This window comes from Penicillium maclennaniae (genome assembly GCF_028827695.1).
Source record: "Penicillium maclennaniae strain IBT 15551 chromosome Unknown utg000002l:1.0-2354659.0:1.0-2356205.0, whole genome shotgun sequence".
NCBI lineage: Eukaryota > Fungi > Ascomycota > Eurotiomycetes > Eurotiales > Aspergillaceae > Penicillium > Penicillium maclennaniae.
In genome coordinates, this window is record NW_026623214.1 from 1,725,134 (window position 1) to 1,745,407 (window position 20,274).

The following is a 20,274-nucleotide window of genomic DNA, read 5'->3' on the forward strand; positions in this document are numbered from 1 at the left end:
TTTACGATTTCTTGAATGGAGTTCAGGGCTTGGCCATGCTGACTTTTCAACGCAAATCACGATGCATGATCTTTGTAGACCTTGAACAGAGTGGTAAAACTGTATTATGAACAGCTATGTTTATTTTGCTTTTCAGCTAGATGGAAGCTAGGCGCAAGAGAGAGAGTAGAGTTGGTAAACACAATCACCAGTACTAAAAGACACAGCCCGCGTGCCGGAATGCTAAGAAAAATCCCGAAACGATACCGCCCATAAAAAAAGTCCTTACAGCTTGCTCTGGAGGTACTGGTTCTTGGAGAGCCAGTTCTCCACATCCTCGCGATCGCGCTTTAGCCAGTTGACCTTGGCGCGGATTGCGTCGAGGCTCTGCTCAACAGCCCGGTCGTAGCCCTGGAGAGAGAGAACAATTAGCAATTTTGAAACATGAGAGACAAAGGGAGAACACAATGTTTTTGTACATCAGGCCGAAAATTTGGGGTCTTACCTTGGTATCCTTGGCGGCGAAGAAGTCCGTGACATCCTTAAGCTGAGCCTCAGTACAGAAACTGGAGGTAGTCAGCTGAACAACGGTGCCCAGCATGCCGAGGGAGGGAGGAAGACGCTTGAAGATTTCATCCCAGTTCTCCTTAAGCCAGGCCCAACGAGCCTCGATACCTGCGGGGTGGTTGCGCAAACCGCCAAGGGGCATGTAGATGTCCTGGTTTTTGACCTCATCGCTCGTGGCGAGGCCGAGAGTGCGCTTGATGAGCTCAGGGTTCTCCGCGGTACCGAGGCAGCGAAGAGCAGTGGTCTTCTCATCCGAGGTTGGGGCATTGCGGAAACGGTCGTAAACGACCTCGTACTCCTTGAGGCCACCGTGCTTGAGCACAATGGCGAAGACACTGCCGCGGATGTTGGGGTGGATAGCGGCGATGTCGCCAGCGGCGAAGCGGGCGAACATGTCCTGGGCAGCCTTAATGACGACGGGGTCCTCGGCCATACCGGCGGACCCGAACATGAGGGCCTTGAACTGCTGCAAGATATGACCGTCGTTCTCGGAGAAGTCCCAGCCGAGCTCGTGAGCCTTGGCGCTTACCAGCGAGCGCTGGAAGGCCTTGAGAGCAGCCTTGCTCTGATCATTCTCGAAGATCCAGGCGGCGCGGAGAGTACCGATACGAGTGAGAATCTCATTCCATACAATAAACTCGGACTCGGTGTCCAGGCCCTGTAGCAAGGACAGCAGACCAGAGGTCTTCTGGTAGCCGGAGGCGGCAAGAGCACCAGAGTCGGCAATCATACCGGCGCGATCCTCGACGGACAAAAGCCCATCACGAGCGGCCTTACCGAGCTTGGAAAGGCGCTCGGGGAGTAGGAGGTACGGTAGATGGCGGAGTGATCAGCGTTGAGCTTGTAGAAGTCCAGATCGGGGACCTTGAATTCCTTCTCACGCTCCGACAGCATGGTGTTCTCATCAACACCGTCCTTGGTACGAAGACCAAGCATGCAGGGGTAGATGACCTTGTCTTCCTCGGGCTTCACGTCACCAGTGCGCAGGAAGCGGTTCTGCTTTACCCTGATGGAAGAAGAGGCAGGGTTCTCAGTCACACTGATGACAGGGAAACCGACATTCTTTGTCCAGACATCCATGACCTCCTGGACAGGTTTGCCACTAGCATCAGCCAGCGCAGACCACAGATCACCGGTCTCAGTGTTGCCATAGGCGTGCTTCTTGATGTAGTTGCGGACACCCTGGAGGAAGACATCCTCGCCGAGGTACTTAGAGATCATGCGGAGGACCGAAGAGCCCTTTGAGTAGGAAATAGCATCGAAAATCTGGTTGATCTCGTCGGCGCGCTTGACAGGAACCTCAATGGGGTGACTGCTACGCAGCGAGTCGAGAGAAAGAGCACTCTGTAGGTTGTCGATGACGTAAGTCTGCCAGACCTTCCACTCAGGATAGAACTCATTGCAAGAGTACCAGGACATCCAAGTAGCGAAGCCCTCGTTGAGCCAAAGGCCGTCCCAGAAGTCCATGGTAACCAAGTTACCGAACCACTGGTGAGCCAACTCGTGCTGCACAGTCTCCGCGATGCGCTCCTTGCGCGAAGCACCGCTGGTCTTCTCGTCCAGCAGGACGTCGACAATACGGTAGGTAATCAAGCCCCAGTTCTCCATGGCTCCTGCGCTGAAGTCGGGCACTGCCACCATGTCCATCTTCGGCAGAGGGAACTCGCTGTCAAAGGCTTTCTCGTAGAATGCGAGGGTCCTCGCAGCAAGCTCCAGGGAGAAACGACCATGCTCGATATCTTGATCAGGCGTAGCGTAGACACGGATGGGCACGCGGAAGTTCTTGGTCTCAATGTAGTTGAGGTGACCAACGATGAAAGCAACAAGATATGTGGACATGTCAGGCGAAGTGCTGAACTTGACGGCCTTCTTCGATCCTCCCTGGACATCTGTCTCTGATTCAACGTCCATGTTGCTTAAGCAGGTCATGCTCTTATCGGCCACTAAAGTGACGGTGAACTTGGCCTTGAGAGCGGGCTCGTCAAAGCAAGGGAAAGCGCGACGGCAGTCGGTAGGCTCCATCTGGGTCGAAGCAATATACTTGGTCTCGCCATTGACCTTGTATGAGGAACGATAGAATCCAGCCATGTTGTCGTTCAGAATACCGGTGAAGGTAAGCTTCAGCTGGGCGTCCGAGCCAGCGGAAATGGCCTGGTTGAATTTGATGGTAGCGACCTGGTTGTCCTCGTTCATCGAGATGGCGGGCTTGGATTCCACCACCGCACCCTTCGAAGAGACAACGGCGCTGTGGATTTTGATTTGATTGGAGTTGAGGGAGATGAAGTCGGTGTCCTCGTTGACCTGGAGGCTGTGTGCATGGATCAGTATTGCATCCAACGTAGGTATACTTAATTCCACGGGTGACATACTCAATGACAACAGTTCCATCGTAGGTAAACTTCTCAAAGTTCGGCTCGAGTGTCAAGTCGTAATGCACCGGCTTGACATTGGTAGGCAGGACCTCACGGCCCTGGACATTGGTCGAGCCGGAGACCTCGCCGCGTCGTGAGCCACACATTCTGCGGTAGGAGCAGTATCGCTTGGAAGTTTGAAAGAGGGAATAACGAGGACGAGGGCGAATAGTCGATCTGGCAGGAGCTGAACGAGGGGCGGAGAGAAAGAGGGGGAGGGGAGATCTGGCGGAGAGAAGCGGTGGCTTTGCTTGAAGCAACGCGCGCGTGGAGAAGCGTCGCATCGGGAATCAACGAACCCCGATGGAGGAAAATCACAGACAAAGGAAAAGACAAGTAGCGGCCCAGAAACGCCCGAATATATTACAAATGATGTACAATTGCTCAAACAATCCTGGAGCGCGCCAACACAGGAGAACAATCGTAAAGGAAGAATCGATGGCAGAAAATGGCTCCGGCTCCCCCGGCGGTGAGTCGGGGCTAACTTGTTTTCTTCAATTTTTTTCCTCTTTTCCTCTTCTTCACCTCACGCAAGTCAAGCAGCGCATGCCCCGATTCTTCTACGGTAGACGACTGTGGAGTAGTTTATAGCTGCTCCTTCTTGCAAGACTATGCACCAGCAAGTTTGAGGGGTCCATGACAACTTTTGTCCGTGGATGGGCTTCCATAAAGCGTTGGGACATTCCTTGGTGAAAAGTGATCAATTGACTTCTTTTGAGAATAGTTCTAGCCTCGGTTTATGAATTAAGTTCGATTATATATAGAAAAATTCAAAGTCTGATTATCAGTTTAGCAAATTGTTTTCCACCTCACTTGAGTCAACTATCGATTCATCCCACGCCGTATGTATATCCGTCGTTCGGCTTCTATACTAGAACAATGATCAAGAAATAGATGTAAGCTTAAACAAAAAGAACTTCGTTGGGGAAGCCGCTAGAAAATGAATGCCCTAGGATTTCTTCGACGCTGGTATTCGTTTCAACACACTGCGCGACCACCCGTCCTCCTCCACGAAGGACTCCTTAATTAGTATATATCCGCCCAAACGAGGCAGCACGACAGCCCAAACAAGATAATAAATGGCCAAGAGCAAAGACTCCCAGTGCCACCACACAATGGAGATAGTACAGTGCGTCTCGAAACTGGCGCACCCTCCCTACACTCTTCGAGAGATTCTCTAGACCCACCACTAAGAGACACTAGTCTATTTTGGGAGTGTTCCGGAGTACCCCTGTCGATGTACCGTGTATCGCTTCTTACATAGATTACACATTAATTACAAGAATGTATTCGCTTGTAAATTCAATTGATCTGCCACCTCTATACCCCTCCTCCAAAATAGACTTCCTCCAGAGGCGCATCTTAGCAATCAATCATAAGTGGTCGAACCAAAGATAGCTCCAAATCTAGCTCCTTCCAAGCATGAGCTTATCTACGACATGATCCACAGTGGGGAACTATCTGTATCGGAGATAGCAGAGGCTGCTGGATACAATAAGAGTACGATACGAAGAATCTCTTCTAATATACGGATGTTTGGCAGCGTCAAAGCACCGCCTAATAAAGGTAGACGACCCCGTAATATCACTCTAGTTATGCTCGAGGCGTTATGCGAGCACCTGCTCGAAAAATCCACCTTGTACCTCGAGGAGATAGCGGTTTTTCTATGGGACGAATTCGCTCTTCTCGCGACGAAATCGAGCATTAGTCGTGCCCTTAGGTCCGAAGGCTAGTCAAAAAAGACTTCCCGCATTAAGGCCCGAGAGCGTAACCTAGAGCTCCGTGACAATACTTTTACTATATCTCAGACTTCTAGTCTTATTACCTTATCTATGTGGATAAGTCTGGATATAATAAAAGGATAGGCTTTAGGCGAACGGGTTAGTCACCGCTAGGTATAGCGCCGGTTTAAGTGTCTAATTTCTATCGTGATTAGCGATATCAGATATTACCTATATATACCTAAGATAGTATTGTTCTGTCTCGAGTGTTCTAGGGCTTAACTGATACACCTATCTTTAAGGATTTTATTAAGTAGCTTCTGTAGTATTATAGGAAGTGGCCAGAGCCGAAGTCTGTGTTACTTATAGACAATATATCCTTTTACCACTTAAACCGAATAAAACAGATATACTTAGAAGTTAGGGTAAAATTAGTATACTTACCTCTATATTTACCAGACTTAAATCCTATCGAGGAGTTCTTTGCTGAGTTGAAAGCCTTTATTCGGCGAAATTAGCAGTCCTATAAAGGTAATCCTAACTAAGAATTTGATACCTTCCTCGAATAGTATATTAATGTCGTCGGCGCGAGGGGGAAAAGCGCAGAGGGCCATTTCCGGCACGCCGGCGTGACTATAGAGGAGATATAGTATAGCTACAGCAGGATTCGAGATCAATCTCACCAGTTGGCTCAGAACGGGTTTTCCTAAGGAGTTATTAGGAAATCGTGATATATTTAGATGAAGAATGAAGACTCTCATGTAGATTGTCCCTAGTACACATTATACCTTCGTTTCTTACGAGCATGTGCTATCCGTCTGTCGGTACTTGCAGTCTCTCGAAAAACCCTGACCATGAATATGCTCAACACCAGCCACCAGAGTCTGCTAGCCTGAATCATACCGGCAAGCTGTTTCGCGCGCCCTATATGAAGTCCGTGATGATCGGAAAATTACTTTATAAAATTACACCACTACGCTAAATTGTACAAGTCTATTAATATAGCCGTAGTCTGGACATACTGAATACGGAGTATATTGACGGAGTATAATGGTCTAGTGACTGTCGAAAGGACTTAAGAAACCCGCCTCATGCTAGTCTTCTGCATATCTGCCCAGGGCGCACATCGACTCTGACTGTATTCTTGCATCCACATTCTAGCATAAGCGAGTCTTGATAGACGCAGAGTGAACTCTGATGAACATCTTACAAATAGCATCTACAGTACAATCATCTACAATTCTCTACAAAATAAGAGATAGTAAATCATTCCACTCCAGAGAGCTTTCTCAGTTGTACAAAATTACCATTCCAATCTTCTCACCAGCCGTAGCCCAGTCTAGTAGCGGTCAAGCCCGTCGACCCAATTCAGCACCGACAAGTCGTTCGCCATCGCGTTTCAATGGCCAATGCACATTTCCGTCTCCACCAACCAAACCCCCCACCAGAGCAACTCTCTTCATTTGTCCATTTCCTCCAGCACGAGAACACACCCAGTTCTTCCTGCCCACTCGTACTCATCCACGCATGGTCTGTCGCCCCTCTGCCAAGCTCCACTGGGTGCTGTTGTCCCCGCGCTGACCTGGCCACCCTGGGCTCCGAGCGAGGCCCCGCTGGTGTTCGAAATAGCGAACCCGCCAGCCTGGCGAAAGGTGAAGATCGCAGGGTCTGGGTCTCGCAGGGTCTGGGTCTGGGTCTCGGTAATGTGATTTGCTTCGAATTGAATTTATTTGGGTTGGGCTTTGGCTTTGAGATTGCCTCGTCGTTGGGTTGGGCGGCCGTGTCGTTAAGTCTCACGAACGTGTTTGGACCTGGACAATCCTCCTGGAGGAGCAACTTGCAGGACCTTGGGATGAGGATCTACAAGTCCATCCTCTCATGGTCTACGGTACGGCCAGCCAGGCCCGGGCCTGGCGCCTCTTCGCCTCACGCCGCGATGTCCTGACAGCCAGTCCGCGCGCGGGGCACGCGTTTCACCATGGGATTTCCCGCAGATCGCTCGATCCGGTAGAAGGCCTAGTGATCTGGCTCGGGAGTTCACCACTCAATCAACAGCACGGAGGACAGCATTATTGTTCTCTGGCCCTGGCCGGATGAGATCCCGGCTTTTGATTTAGCTCTTCCGATAGCCAGTCATCCCAATGCCTCTGGAGATCCACCGTCCATTTTTCCGCCCTCCACGGGCATCTTTCCTTATGCATGACCGCCTCGAGGACCAGTGCAGGGCCAGGCCAGGGTCCCGCATTGCTGTAACTAACTGCTGGGGCCCGGTTAGGCTGGGGGCTTGCCTTTCTCGGACGACTGCGGCCAGCGCGCACGGCGATTCGGGTGATTAAGTGGCGGGTTTTTCTTTGGGCAGACAGTGGATTACCCTGAGGAATGGTATTACTGTCTTGACCAGCAAAGCTACGACTAGCTTCGTTGGTGAGCTAAGCTGTCTCTTTTTTTTGACTAGCTACTGGTGACTGGGTTTCTTTTCTTGGAACTGGAGACTTTTCCCCTTTTCTTCCTTTTGCGGTGTCGTGACTGGTGTGTCATAGGTGCGGTTTCTTATACTCCTCTCTGCTTCACCGTGTATATTCATTACTTGCTTCGACGTGCAGGGTTCCCTTTCTTCTTTCTTCTACCCATATTCTTGCAAACGCCTCTTTCCACCTTTATATTCTAAGCCGATTTCTTCTGCGTACTGGCTTGACTCCTCTCCCAATTATCTTCTCGACATGCCCGTCTCCCATCGGACCCTGACCGTCTCGCATCTCCCCACCTCCACCTCGTTCTTCCTTTCCTGCCTTCAGCCTCTGGGATACCAGTTTATCGGCCGACATGATGACTATATTGGCTTTGGACAAAAGCAGGGAGAACCGGCGGATTTCTGGATTACGGAGCAGAAGCCTAGGTATGTGAGCCCGTTGATTTTGGGATTGTGGGGCGCGGCCCGTCTGGAGTATATAGCCTGCTAACATCAACCCTACAGCGTTCTCCTCAGCGCGGCGCATGTAGCGTTTCCCGCGCCATCCAAAGATGCCGTCACCGCATTCTTCCACCAGGCTATTCAAGCCGGCGGCAAGTTCCACGGCGAGCCACGCACTCGCGACTCAGTGACCGGATATCACAGCGCCGCCGTTATCGACTTTGACGGGAGTAGCATCGAGGCCGTCTACCGTCCCGGCGGCTCCGTCGTGGCATCAGAAGCTGCAGGTCCAATAATAGCCCTGCTGGAGAATCGCACCGTGGTCTCCAAGGCTGTCAGCGTCGCGGCCCCAAAGTCAGAAGCGGCTAAGTCGCGTACAATACCAAAAGCACCGACCACCATCGAAAAGGCCGCGCCTGCTCCGACTGTGATATCGCAAAAGTCCAGTGGCTCGGCCCTCGCCTATGGTCCACCGCCGGTCCAGAAGGTCGACGATGGTAGCAAAGCGGCCAAAACCATTATTAGCACGCTCATTCACGCCGCCGCCGGTGCTGCCGTGGCCTATGCTATTGTGAAAGGCGAGTCGCAATCGACCACCTCTGAAAGCAAAGATGCAGCCCCATCCCAGTATCAGCCACAGCAGTTTCAGCAACAATACACACAGGAACTCCCACAATTGATGGCTGCACCCTCGCTAGTCTCAGAGGCACGATCTCTAGCACAACCTATTCTCCGCGCTATCGAAGCCCCTCCCGCTCCCACTCGCAGCGTCTACATCTCGGCCTCTGCTGCCCGCTCCTCGATGTCGCGGAGCATCATGTCCAAGAACCCGCGCGCTAGCACCATCTACGAGGCTACCGAGTACTACCAAGATGAACACGGTCGTCGCGCTTCGGACGATAGCAGCGTTTTTTCTATCCCGGAGGACCTGCCACTCCGCGCGATCTAGTACCCACCCGCCAACGCCGCGCAGCAACTCTACCCATGCAACCCCAGCACCTTCATCAGCAGCTACGCGGCCGACAAGCCGCGCGCTAGCAGCGTGCACTCCGCATCAACCATCAAGGCATCGGCTACCTAGCGCCGCCACAGTACCGACGATGGATACTCTGAACACAGCCGCACCGTGTACCGCGCATCATCCTCGCACAGCGTCCACACCGTAAAATCCCATGCCCCATCCAAAGTCCACCAACCCGCTGGCAGCGCCGCCCCTTCAACCCGCTCAGCCCGGAACATCCCCTTACCCGCCAGCTCATCCGGGTCCATCTACAGCGCCATGCCCAGCCAATCCGGGAAATCCATCGTCTCCGCACGCAACATCCCCCTGCCCGCTGGATCCTCCGCAGACTCCTTCTACGGCCCTGCACCCAGCCACGCGCCTAAATCGCACGTCTCGGCTCGCCACGTGCTCCTCCCCGAGAGCGTGATTGACGTCGATGTCGACTCGAACGTTACCCCTGATGACTCGATCAGTCAGGTTGGGGGTAGTCGTTCGGGTCGCTCGAGTCATTCGCATCACTCGCATCATTCGAGGCACTCGAAGCATTCGCGTTCGCATTCTAAGGCGTCGAGGCATTCGTCGAAGTCGAGGATGGAGGAGCCGGTCAGACCGGCGGATAGTGTGAGTCAGGTTTCGAGGTCTTCGCAGAGGACTTTTAAGGCGATTGGGTCGAGTAAGATTGGGTCGAAGGCTGGGATTGGCTCGAAGGCTGGGAGTCGGAGGGGTAGTGAGGTTGTGGTTTGAGTGATGGGGTGCATGCTTGCATTTCTGATTATTGCATATCTGGATGTGTCTTCTTCTTTTTCTTCTTTTTATCGTTCCTTTTCTTCATTTTCTTCATCTTCTTCCTTGATCGGTTTTTGATTCGTTTTTTTCATTTCGTGCTTCTTGCCATACTCCATGGCATCAAGACTCTTCTTTTTTCTCTCATCCTCCTTCTTCTACTTTGGACACTTGTTACAGATATTCAGCCTACACGACAGATGACGTGGGAAGTTCCCCCCACGCTAATACTTTGCATGGAAATGGAAACCGCATATATAGATCGACACAATTCATTGCATTGAATTTATCAGACTCAATTTAAATTATACGTACATCCCCAGGTATCACATATAAAACAGCCTTGAGCACACTTATCCTTCCAGATCACCCGCAACAGTTCGCTCTAGGTTGAGCTCTAGAGTGAAGCCAATGACTCCACATCCTCTTCCGAAGCATACGTTCTCCCTACCGGACTTCCCTGTGAGCCATCCTCCTCCTCCTACTGTCTCGCTCTCTACCAGACCACTCCGGCCCCCGCGAGACAATCACATGAGGCCGTTCTCTCCCGCTCTCCCTCCTCTGCACCACCATGACGCTCACACTGTCAGACATCTCATCCTCCTCTACCAACTCACGAGGTTCTACATAGGACATCCTCGCATGCTCATGCTCCCTGCGTCTCTCACCTGGTCCATGCCTATGTACCCGAACTCGCGGGTCTACTTGAACCCTCGGATCTACCTCGCCCCCATACACATACTCTCTCTGTCTGTACTGCGGCTCGGCCTCACCCACATACATATAATGCCTCTCTCTGTCCTGCCTCTCCGGCCGCGACCCGTGTGCCCCATACCACCTGGACGGCCCTTCGCCAAGCTCAGGCTGAACGAAAGAACGATAGCGCTCATCCCCAAAATCCCGTCTATCCATATCGAACCCGCCATACGAATCGAAGCCTCCATCAAGATTAATGTTCACGTGTCTCTTCCCCCGTGGCTCCCTCGTGTACAAGTGACTCGGTGCACGGTGATGCGGCTCGCGAGCGTGCCGATAACTCTCCTCGAGTCGATGGCTCTCGGCAATGGTTTGTAGCATCTTGTCTTGTTTCTGCGCTTCGTGTTCCACGGCCATCATTATGCGGCGGGTAGGACCGATGCGGGGGCCTTGAGATGATGAGGTGTGGTCTTCTTTTCGTTGTTGGTGCGGGTCTTGTGTTGTGGTGGTTTGTGTGCCGCGGACGCCCTCTTCCCATTCGGCGAAGATGTCGTCGATGAGGCGCTTTTCTTCGGCGAGGGTCATGGTGCGGGATTGGACGTGGATGCTTGTGGGTTGTGGTGGTTGGTTATCGTAGATTTGTTCCTCGTCGGAGGAGTAGTGCGAATAAGAGGAGGCGGTGGTGGAGTATACTGTTTCGACGGCTGGGCGTGGTGGGTATGTAGGTTTGTGAGTATGGATGCTCTCATATGGACCAGCCGCTGGTTGAGGGATATAATGATCTGGCCTAGCTGATGATGATGGGCCATCGATGTGATCGGCGTCAGAGCTTGTTGGACGACGACTCTCGATGTGGATCTTCGATTTACCACGTTTATCGCGGACGAAGACTTGGCGATTGCTATCGCTGTCTGAGGCTGCGGCTTTGCCTTTTATTTTCTTTCGGACGACGTACATTCGTGGGTCGCGGGGGACTATTTCGGGAGCGGAGTTTGATGGTGTTACGTGGGGACGTGAATGGGCTCCTGGTGGTAGTTGTGGCTTGGAAGGTGGTCTTGTGTGACTCGAGTGGTTATCATGACCTCCAGAGCCATGACGTGGACCGTGACTTGTATGACCAGAGCCTCCGCCTGGGGGATACCCAGGGCCGCTACCACCACCACCACCACCTCCTCCTCCTTCTCCGCCTCCTCCAAGAGGCCTACCAGGACCATACGGACCAAAATCAGACGGAGGAGGTGGTGGCTGTCCACCTCCACCACCAGGTGGCATTGGAGCATGACGTGGAAGATCAGGAGCCCATTGCGTCTTCAGAATGACTTCGATACTCTTCGTCTCGTGACTGAAAAAGCCGATTCTCCGCGTTTTAGAAGATAAGCCGGCCAAATTCAACTCCAAGGATGGATGTTCCTGAGACAGACGCTCATTTTCACGACGCAGCAAGTCATCCACGAGCAACCTCTGAACACTTGTCTTCAACAGGTCTTTGTAATCATCCTGGATTGTACGGCGGAGCTTTGCGCGTTTAGTAGTCTGGGCCAGGACCTTCAGGAATAGCTCCTCGGTTGAAAGAGGCATTTGACTGCAGGTTGCCCATCGCCACGAGGGCTGCGTGGAGGTGGTATTGATGTGGACATATGGTGGTTTTCCTTTGGTAAATGTCCATCCCAAGTACAGGGATGTTAATCTGTGGAGATCGGGGAAGATGAAAGGTCGTCGATCTGGATAGACCTGTTGGTGGCCATGCTCGGATCGAGTATGATGATTTCCATTCGGACCACGAATTGTTTTCCAAAGTCCACGATTGATGTTAACGATTTCATCAAGAACTCTCTCCGCCAATGATTTAAAAAGGTCCAGAACCTTCGATTCAATCGCCTCGGAACGATTGTCGTCACTGCAGGTCAAAGTCAGTCAAAGATTCATCATTCATCCAAGGACGAACATCATCATGATGGAAACTTACATTGCTGTTTTGAAGACTGTCAGGGCAAGGTTCAGCTCTAACTTGTGACTCTCGATATCTCTCTCCATTTTATCAATATGCAATTCTGTCAGACTAAACTTTTGCCGGGCGTCATCATTGAGTTCAATCTTGTCCCGTCCTCGTTGCATAGGCTCGATATCGTTCGTCGCATATTGAATCTTGGTATTGATCTCCTTGAATCGATTGGTTGCACGTTCAAATGCATCCGCCAAGCTGCGAAAACGATTCGTATTCGAGACGTTTTGTTCTGGAACCCTGGCGCTTCCATCCGGAGGTTGACCAGGCTGAATGTCTCCTCTTGTGCCTTCGCCAGAGGCATTTCCCGTCGTTGTTCCCTCATTCGATGGACCACGACTTCCAATATTTGTTCCATCCTCCTGAGCGCGAAATTCTCTGTCGATTGTGATATTCTCCTTTGCGGCTAACCTTACCAGCAGATCGCGAATATTGCTCAAAATCTGAGACGTGGCGCGAATCCTGTCTTCAACATCCCTCAACCTCTCAGCAACTGTCGCAACGCGAGCAGTGAAGTTCTGGATATTATCGGTGAGAGTCGTGGCAGTATCAACGGTGAGATTAAGGGTTGCTGATCTGGTCAGTAACTATATGAAGCCGGACTCATTGGGGAGAAGGGTCAAAAGATTACCAATTATGGTGTTAAACCCGTTGACATTCCCAGTGACCACTCCTCCATTGTTTCGTATGTTACCGTTATTCACATTTCCCTGGTTGACATTTGACTTGCCTTTGGACGAGCTGGCGGGGGTGTGGGGAGGGGTCGGCGGGTCTGCCATGCGATCGATCTCGGTTGGACCCGAGGGAGGAAGCGTTGACAGGATCCGCTTTCTCCTCGTCCATCAAGATCTATTGACGCTCAAGAAGCAAGCTATCCTCGACTGAAAGCTCATACAGAGGTATGAAGACGCCATCGTGGTCGACAGTCAACTGTGATGGATCGTCTCGAGTCCATGCGAGTCGCGACTGAGGGCCCTGAGGCTCAGCTGGAACCACTGGGAAAACAAAAGAACGCACGCGCCGTCATCGCCGGCAGTTCCCTCGTTGCTTGTGGCCGATCACTCCCCGATAGACACCCCGGGCGCAGGGCGTTCTTCCCGCATTGCCCATCACCGTGCAGCTGACCGTAAGCCCCGGCGCCACCAAGCCAGGGCGCCTATCAATCCTCGCTGATTCCTTCCTGCGGGAGCCACACGGTTATCCTGCAGATACGTGCGTCGCTAATGGCACCTTGGCATTGGTTGAATAGGGACTCGCTGAGGATGAGGGGATGTTTGTGGACTGAGGTGCATACTCCCACGCGATTTGGATGGGGTGGCAGCCTATTGTGGATCTTATACACATGTCGGCTGCAGCTGCTGATAAAAAAGCCTTGCGAGGAAGTGCATAATGGTGTGCGTCAGTATTTCAGTGCTGACTGCGGCTGAGACTGCCTTGAGGCTTGAAAGAGGGGAAAGTTATCAATCCAGCTCTATTAGAGCCCGCTTGACCCCTCTTCTGGATGTAAGAATTCAGCGACTGCGTAGCTTTTGCTGCAATCATTGCTCTTAACTTTGGCCATCTACCAATACGAGTCAATATGACTGATTCCAATGCTTCAAGCTCTACGGAGCCTATCAGAGAAGGCCTCGCGGATATACTCTACGAACCAAAGGAAGGTGCCAAAGTAGAGTAAGTTGCTCGAGAGTCGCTGTTCAGAATCTAGTTGACCACTATTGTAGTATCGTTTTCGTGCATGGTCTTTCTGGAGATAGAGTCGACACATGTAAGTGATTGGCTACACGTATCATAACCCACAAATACTAGAGCAACTTTGCTCTGTACCAATCCTTCCCAGTACAAGCACCTTCTAATCAAATTCGAGTAAGTTAGGGACGTACAAGAAGGGGGAAATCTCCCAGTTCTGGCCCAAGACTCTCCTGCCCACGGATTGTCCCACGGCACGAATCATGTCGTTTGGATATAATTCCGACTTTGCATACTTCTTCCCACCCGCCAATGCAAAGGGAATCTCAAAGGATTTGACAATCGACAACTACTCGTCATCTTTACTGCATGGTCTCATCACGCAGCGAGGCAAGACTAACACTGTAAGTATTAGCATACATGCCAAACCAACCCTATGCTAACCAGCCCCATCACCCCTAGACCGATCGTCCGATCATCTTCGTCGCACACAGTCTAGGCGGCCTGGTAGTTGCCAATGCCCTCTCCCGACCCCACGGCACCGACGAAGCCGCCAAAGAGATCGCCGGCAGAACAATCGGTACCCTCTTCCTCGGCACTCCATTCCACGGGTCCTCCAAAGCGAAATATGGTAAATTCGCGGCAGATATATTGTCCTACTTCAAGACGACAGCCAGTCAAAACATCGCAGATCTGACCGAACGCTCCGCCAAGCTAGTCAGTATCAACGACTCATTCGCAAAGTTCTTGAAAGAGCGAGATCGTTCGAGGACCAAGCCTTTCCTTGAAGTGGCCTGTTTCTTCGAAGATAAGAACCTGACTAAAGGACTTGGGAAGATCGTGACCAAGGAGTCGGCGAGCTGGCTGGGAGTGGATGCTCTGTCGATTTCGAAGGATCATATTGCCATGGTCAAGTTCCGTGATGAGGAGAATCCGGGGTATCAGAATGTTATCGGGAAGTTGTGTCAGTGGATAAAGGATATTGATAAGCCTATGAGTTCGAAGGGTGGACGAGTTGGGGGATTGAATGCACAGGTTTGTTTTGCTTTTTGGTACATTTCACTAAACCGGTGTTTGATTACTGACTGGAGAGTAGGGCATTGTTGTGAATCAGGGAAATGTCGATAATCGCGGTATTACTAACCACGGGGGGGATTGTTTCGGGTAATATTCATAGCTCGTATGAGCATGGTGTCAAGCTTGTGGGGAGTGTCGCCAAGGTAATATACATGTATGAAGAGCATTGGCAATTACTAACAGCTTATAGCATTACAATGGTGTCAAGCCTCCAAAAGAAGAAGACAGTAATTGATCACCGTTCTCATGCTCTGAGGATGTGGTCTCTGTTCGTGCCCGTGATGTTTTGATGGCAGCTACGTTCAGTCGATATGCATGAGATTTGGATGCGAAAGTGGCTGAGTCTAAATTGAGGTACTTTGAGCAAAACGAAGATGTTGCTTTCATACCTTTAAAGGTCGCAAAATTCATACACAACTGGTGTGGGTGGTTCATCAAATAAGGTGGAGATATCCAAGTACGGGGCCCCGAATTCTGATATCAAGACTGATCCACGTCAAAACCACCAACTGAATAACCTCAGACTAGAACCAATACGATATCAATGAATACAATAAGGGATGAATAAATGCCAAAAAAAAATCACCGAAGGGCCCCAAACCCCCTGCGCATCTCTTCCCTCTAGGGAGGGCTCATGTCTACGTGAGTCAAGTAGTATCACACACCTCGTCAACCTGGAAAGCTCACCAGGGGTTCGAACCCACGCTTTCCGAGGAAGACACTGCAACAAGGTGTACCTTGATGCACCCCATGGAGAAGCGTTACCACTTGAACACGGGTGGTTCTGGGTGCTTGGAGATGACTGGACCTGACATAAGGGCTGTCCCCTGAGCGCTTTTAGGAAGGTACCTGCCTTTTCTGGATATTCGATACCAAACACTTCTGGACACTCTAAATTTGCTACATGAGGCTATTCAGACCATCCATGCTGTCTCCTTCCTGCCCCAACGGCCATCCATCGGTCTTCTGACTTTTGGCGCTTCACGTGCTTCCACTTGAACCACACCTCGTTTTTTCTTATGCCTTTTTGTCAATAATGTCACTTCCATCAAGAGAATTAATCTTCTTGGCCTCTGATACACTCTCAATATACACCCCTCCGTCAGCATTCCCCGTACATTCAAGCGTTTCGCCGGTCTGATGGTCCAATTGCTGCACCGCCTGTCCATTCGTTCCACCAACTTCCAAGAGAAGCTGCCCAAGGCCATCAAGAACCCTATCACCGATCACCTGCCCCCGAACTGCCGCAAGGTGACTATGAGTTTCGAGGCCCCCGTTGTCCGCACCAAGGACTACATCGAGTCCCTGGGCCCCCGCGAGAGTATCGCCATCTTCGTTGGTGCCATGGCCAAGGGTCACGATGACTTTGCCGACTCCTTCAAGGACGATACCATTTCCATCAGCAACTACAGTCTCAGTGCCAGTGTGGCTTGCAGCAAGTTCTGCCACGCCGCCGAGGAGGTGTGGGATATTCTGTGAGCGAGGCTATCGAGGAGAATTCAAATCGCGCAGCGTTACGCGCGCGTCCCTCGAGCCTGCCGTTCGCAGATTTTTCCGGCATCATCTCCGCGTGCCCATGACAGCCACGAATTTCCTTTGCGATGGGGACTAGACCACGGGCGGGTTCTGTTGAGTTGAGTGTTTCGTGATTTTTCTTGACTTGGACCGACTGGCCGACGGGGTGGTCCCGACTCTGGGGGAAGCAATTTTCGACAGAATGCGATAACGTATTCCACCACCTTCCCGCCCACACCACCTTCCCGCCCACCCACCCACCTACTTCTATATTTATGAAGCAATTAAATAACCACAACGCCTTTATATTCAATTTAAACCTTCTCTGTACAGAAATTAGCCCTATGGCCAGGCCTTCTGCATACGCTGCATGCATATTGACGTCTGTTGGTCTGACTATTGGTGGTTAAAGCCTTCCGGGTGGGCATTGTAGAGACCACCCCGTCATCTTCTATATTGCTTAATAGACCAATGCCTTGCTCATGGGCTTCAGATATAGCCATACCTTCAGCGCGTTCTATCTGCCGTTTGGATAGAGATCTTTTCTGTATTTGCTTCTTGTTCGCAGCGCGTAGATCTCTGACTTCCTTCTCTAATAGAAGCATACTTTGCATTACCGTTTCGCATGCTTTATATGCTTGATTGATAATGTCTTTGGTAGGTGTTGGTGGGCTTTCCGACCGATATTTCAATAGCTTCTTAGCCGATTTAGCATGCTTCGATAGCTGGGTAATATTCCTTGGTGTCTCAGGGCAATAATTGCTTGATTTGCTAGTAGGTCGTTCCGCATTTGGTGTAGGTGACCGAATTAGAACATTAAGCTTCGATAGCACTGGTTCTAGATCTAACGGCACAATACCAGTCGCTTTGAAGGCATTCACAATAGTATTAACCTGGAAGGTATCCTGGCGCGCGCGTGGGTATGCCGTAAGAAAATCAAGCTTGTCAATAAGGTTGATTCCTAGACGCATTTGCTGGTCGACTAAGCGACTGTATGATCGCTTTAGAACAGCGAAACAGCCAACATCTAGTGGCTGTAATAGATGCGAGCTATGCGCAGGCATACAAAGAGGTATGATATCGTTCTTCGTGCATAGTTGATCAAATTCGGGCGTAAGGTGGCTGCCATGACCATCGAGAATTAATAGCCTGTATCGCCCACATCGCCGGCCATTTGTTAAAGGAATAAATAGCTTTTCAAGCCATCGAAGACCAATTGCATCAGTAGTCCACCCATTGTCGCTGACCTCGATACGCCAGTCACCAGGGACATCGGCACAGAACCAGGATTCGATAAAACGTTTGCCTTTAAATATAATCATCGGCGGTAAAGACCAGCCCGTAGCATTAACTGTTTCGATTGTAGTCACCCATTCGCGATTGCCTGGCTGCAGAACAAATCTACGGCCATAGTATTCAGCTCTGGTGACTACCTTTGCGGTAGAAACAAGGCCCATTGCGAAGCCTGTTTCGTCAAAGTTATAGATATCATCAGGTTGGATACCATAGCGCGAAATAGTCTCTTGCAATAGGCGAAACCATGCACGTATAATCCGGGGATCTTCTTGTTCCGCACGTCGATAGTCATACCGACGCGAGAAGCGTGATTGAATGGCCGGTGTCCGGCTAATATATCGAGTAACCCAATTTAGGCCAATTGCATCAACACCGCGGGCTGCAAGCAATAAGTTGGCCATATCTTCCACCGTAGAGTGCCTAGGGGCTGCGCCGCGAGCATCCATAGAGAGGATCCACTGGGTAAGCGTATCCTCTTCTGTTTGGGTCATTTTATAGGATGTTGCGCGTCTGGTTGACCGAAATGAGTGGCCTGCGAGGCGGTCGCGTAGCGTGGAACGCGGTACGTCATATGTCTGCGCAGCAGCCCTAATAGACGGAATTGATTTTTTCTGAATAGCTTGTATTGCAAGCTCGATCCTACCCTCTTGGTGGAGAGATTCTTGCTTGGTTTTAGAACGAATTGGTGGCATTGTAGGTGATCAAAGTGGTTGGGGATACGCGGAGACGCGAAATTTGGTTGGGTGGGCGGGAAGGTGGTGTGGGCGGGAAGGTGGTGGAATACGTTATTGACGATATTGAAACAAGATACGCCTCTACTTTTTGTTTTGTGATTTTCTGCACTTGCTGGCTGTCGTCCCTCTTCCTCTTCTCTTGATTATATGTTTTCTTCTCTACCTTGTGTTTTTTTTTATCAACCTCTTGATAACCCCGTGAAGAATATTCATGACGGAACGGCCTAGCCAGCTATGTCGCCTTAGTACCTTCAAAAGCATTTGTAAAATTATGCGGTGGTTTGATCTTGGTATGACCAGCTACCGCTACCCAGCCGGTAACAATAATAAACAGCATGATAATCAACTTCACGACGCCTAGGAAATTGAAAAGACGAATGCCCCATTTGAGCGAAGTCGCATGAATGAGGAATGCGGTCGTAAGACATGCAAGGCCAATGCCTCGCTGATTCCATCGACCAGGTTCGATCTTACCGGCATTGAGAATATACTTGCCAAAGACGACGCTATTGCTGGCAGCCCAGCCTAGCAGGAAGGCGTACGCGGCGAACATGGCCGTGGCTAGGAGTCTAGGTTTCCTGAAAACATATTCGAGATAATTCTTCTCGCGTCTGTTCCCAAAGAGATGAATTAAACGGCTTTGTATGCGAGCTTGAGTCCAGGACTTACTTAGGAATGGCTGTCCCCCATTCAAGGTAAACTGCTGTACCGGCCATCGCGATGGCAGTACCAATCACCCACAAGAATAGAGATAACCCGACACTGCCTGTCAGCTGCAAAATGGTGCTCGGCGTCGCAAAAATGCCAGTTCCAACGACACGATTGAAGATCAGCATGGATGCGCTGATCACCCCGATCTGCCGGCGACTGTCTGGCGATGCATCGAACACATTTCCTTCGTCTAGGCCAGGTAAATTAGTGTCCACAGTGAGTCCACAGCACAACATGATTAATACTGACATAATCCAGAAATTCCATCAGCAGGTTTTGGCTCATTTCCAGAAGTTTTCTTCGTCTCCAGCACGGAAGTCTTCTGGGTGCCAGCTTCAAGAGTAGAATCCGAGTCGGCCATCCGTAGAATCTTACGCTTCTGCGTCGCAAAAGAGAAAGTTTGAAGGGCTAAACGAGTTCAAAAAGGTTCGGATCTCTAGATCTCTTATGATAATACCTGGCATATGGTTAGCAACGGCATGTCAAGATGGTGTGCTGCGGCTAAAAATGACACAAAATGCGAAAGGTCTACGCAGATGCTACCTTCGGAAAAGGTCTCTGAAAGCACATTTTTAGCCTAATCTCTCTAGACTCTTGCTCGTTGGGGTATTTCAGGATCGAGGATACCACTTGGAGGAACAATTAGGATCAAAGGACAGCGCGCACGTTAAGCTCGACTCAACTGCAATTGAGTCGATCTGATTACACGACTCGGTGAACAAGTTCGTAAAGCGATGTCAGCAGCAACTTGAAGCAAATTACTTTGAAGAGAGAAGAAGAGTCATCGCTCTCCTCGACTTTGCCTTGTAAATGCGAAAAAAAATCCAAAAAAAAAAAAAGATCGCTTCCTAGATTCAATATAGTTCGGGAGGCCGAGAATAGCCATGCCCGAGCCTTTTCGGGGAAAGTACAGGATCCCTTCATTTACTGACACCATTTTCTGTTTCCCCTTTACAAAAATGCCGATTGGAATTCAATTTCCGGGATATAGTTCATCGCGACATCTCTGTGCATTCTCAATTCGTTCCCTCAATCCATAATACTACTGAGTCGAGCTCGCCGAGGCCCAGGCCATGCCCAGACTCGGCCAAGTAGATCCCAATGAAACCCTGACACATGGAAACAGAGCACGTCAGTGTCAGCTGTTCTTAGTGATGGCACACGATAGAGTCGTCGTTGACT

General features: G+C 50.6%; 7 protein-coding genes across 7 annotated transcripts; 4 read left to right on the top strand and 3 right to left on the bottom strand.

Moving 5' to 3' along the window:
- Positions 1-264: 264 nt before the first annotated feature.
- N7477_001876 (M1 family metallopeptidase) lies at positions 265-3,064 on the bottom strand (the record flags this gene model as incomplete). The annotated part of the gene is made up of 4 exons (XM_056963539.1): positions 265-390; positions 485-1,339; positions 1,411-2,854; positions 2,916-3,064. The coding sequence occupies 4 exons, from the start codon at positions 3,062-3,064 to the stop codon at positions 265-267; spliced, it is 2,574 nt and encodes an 857-aa protein (XP_056826458.1).
- A 3,016-nt stretch (positions 3,065-6,080) lies between these two features.
- N7477_001877 (uncharacterized protein) lies at positions 6,081-6,623 on the top strand (the record flags this gene model as incomplete). Its single annotated transcript, XM_056963540.1, has 1 exon — positions 6,081-6,623. The coding sequence occupies one exon, from the start codon at positions 6,081-6,083 to the stop codon at positions 6,621-6,623; it is 543 nt and encodes a 180-aa protein (XP_056826459.1).
- Positions 6,624-7,398: 775 nt separating this feature from the next.
- N7477_001878 (VOC family protein) lies at positions 7,399-9,336 on the top strand (the record flags this gene model as incomplete). Its single annotated transcript, XM_056963541.1, has 3 exons — positions 7,399-7,574; positions 7,653-8,537; positions 8,682-9,336. 3 exons carry the CDS (start codon positions 7,399-7,401, stop codon positions 9,334-9,336), a joined length of 1,716 nt encoding a protein of 571 aa, XP_056826460.1.
- Positions 9,337-9,822: 486 nt separating this feature from the next.
- Positions 9,823-12,852, bottom strand: N7477_001879 (uncharacterized protein; the record flags this gene model as incomplete). Its single annotated transcript, XM_056963542.1, has 3 exons — positions 9,823-11,968; positions 12,038-12,644; positions 12,705-12,852. 3 exons carry the CDS (start codon positions 12,850-12,852, stop codon positions 9,823-9,825), a joined length of 2,901 nt encoding a protein of 966 aa, XP_056826461.1.
- Positions 12,853-13,652: 800 nt separating this feature from the next.
- Positions 13,653-15,071, top strand: N7477_001880 (Alpha/Beta hydrolase protein; the record flags this gene model as incomplete). The annotated part of the gene is made up of 5 exons (XM_056963543.1): positions 13,653-13,744; positions 13,795-13,838; positions 13,946-14,163; positions 14,222-14,794; positions 15,027-15,071. The coding sequence occupies 5 exons, from the start codon at positions 13,653-13,655 to the stop codon at positions 15,069-15,071; spliced, it is 972 nt and encodes a 323-aa protein (XP_056826462.1).
- A 905-nt stretch (positions 15,072-15,976) lies between these two features.
- On the top strand, positions 15,977-16,315 carry N7477_001881 (Ribosomal biogenesis methyltransferase EMG1/NEP1; the record flags this gene model as incomplete). Its single annotated transcript, XM_056963544.1, has 1 exon — positions 15,977-16,315. One exon carries the CDS (start codon positions 15,977-15,979, stop codon positions 16,313-16,315), a length of 339 nt encoding a protein of 112 aa, XP_056826463.1.
- A 2,298-nt stretch (positions 16,316-18,613) lies between these two features.
- On the bottom strand, positions 18,614-19,453 carry N7477_001882 (high affinity methionine permease; the record flags this gene model as incomplete). Its single annotated transcript, XM_056963545.1, has 3 exons — positions 18,614-18,992; positions 19,051-19,282; positions 19,342-19,453. 3 exons carry the CDS (start codon positions 19,451-19,453, stop codon positions 18,614-18,616), a joined length of 723 nt encoding a protein of 240 aa, XP_056826464.1.
- Positions 19,454-20,274: the final 821 nt, after the last annotated feature.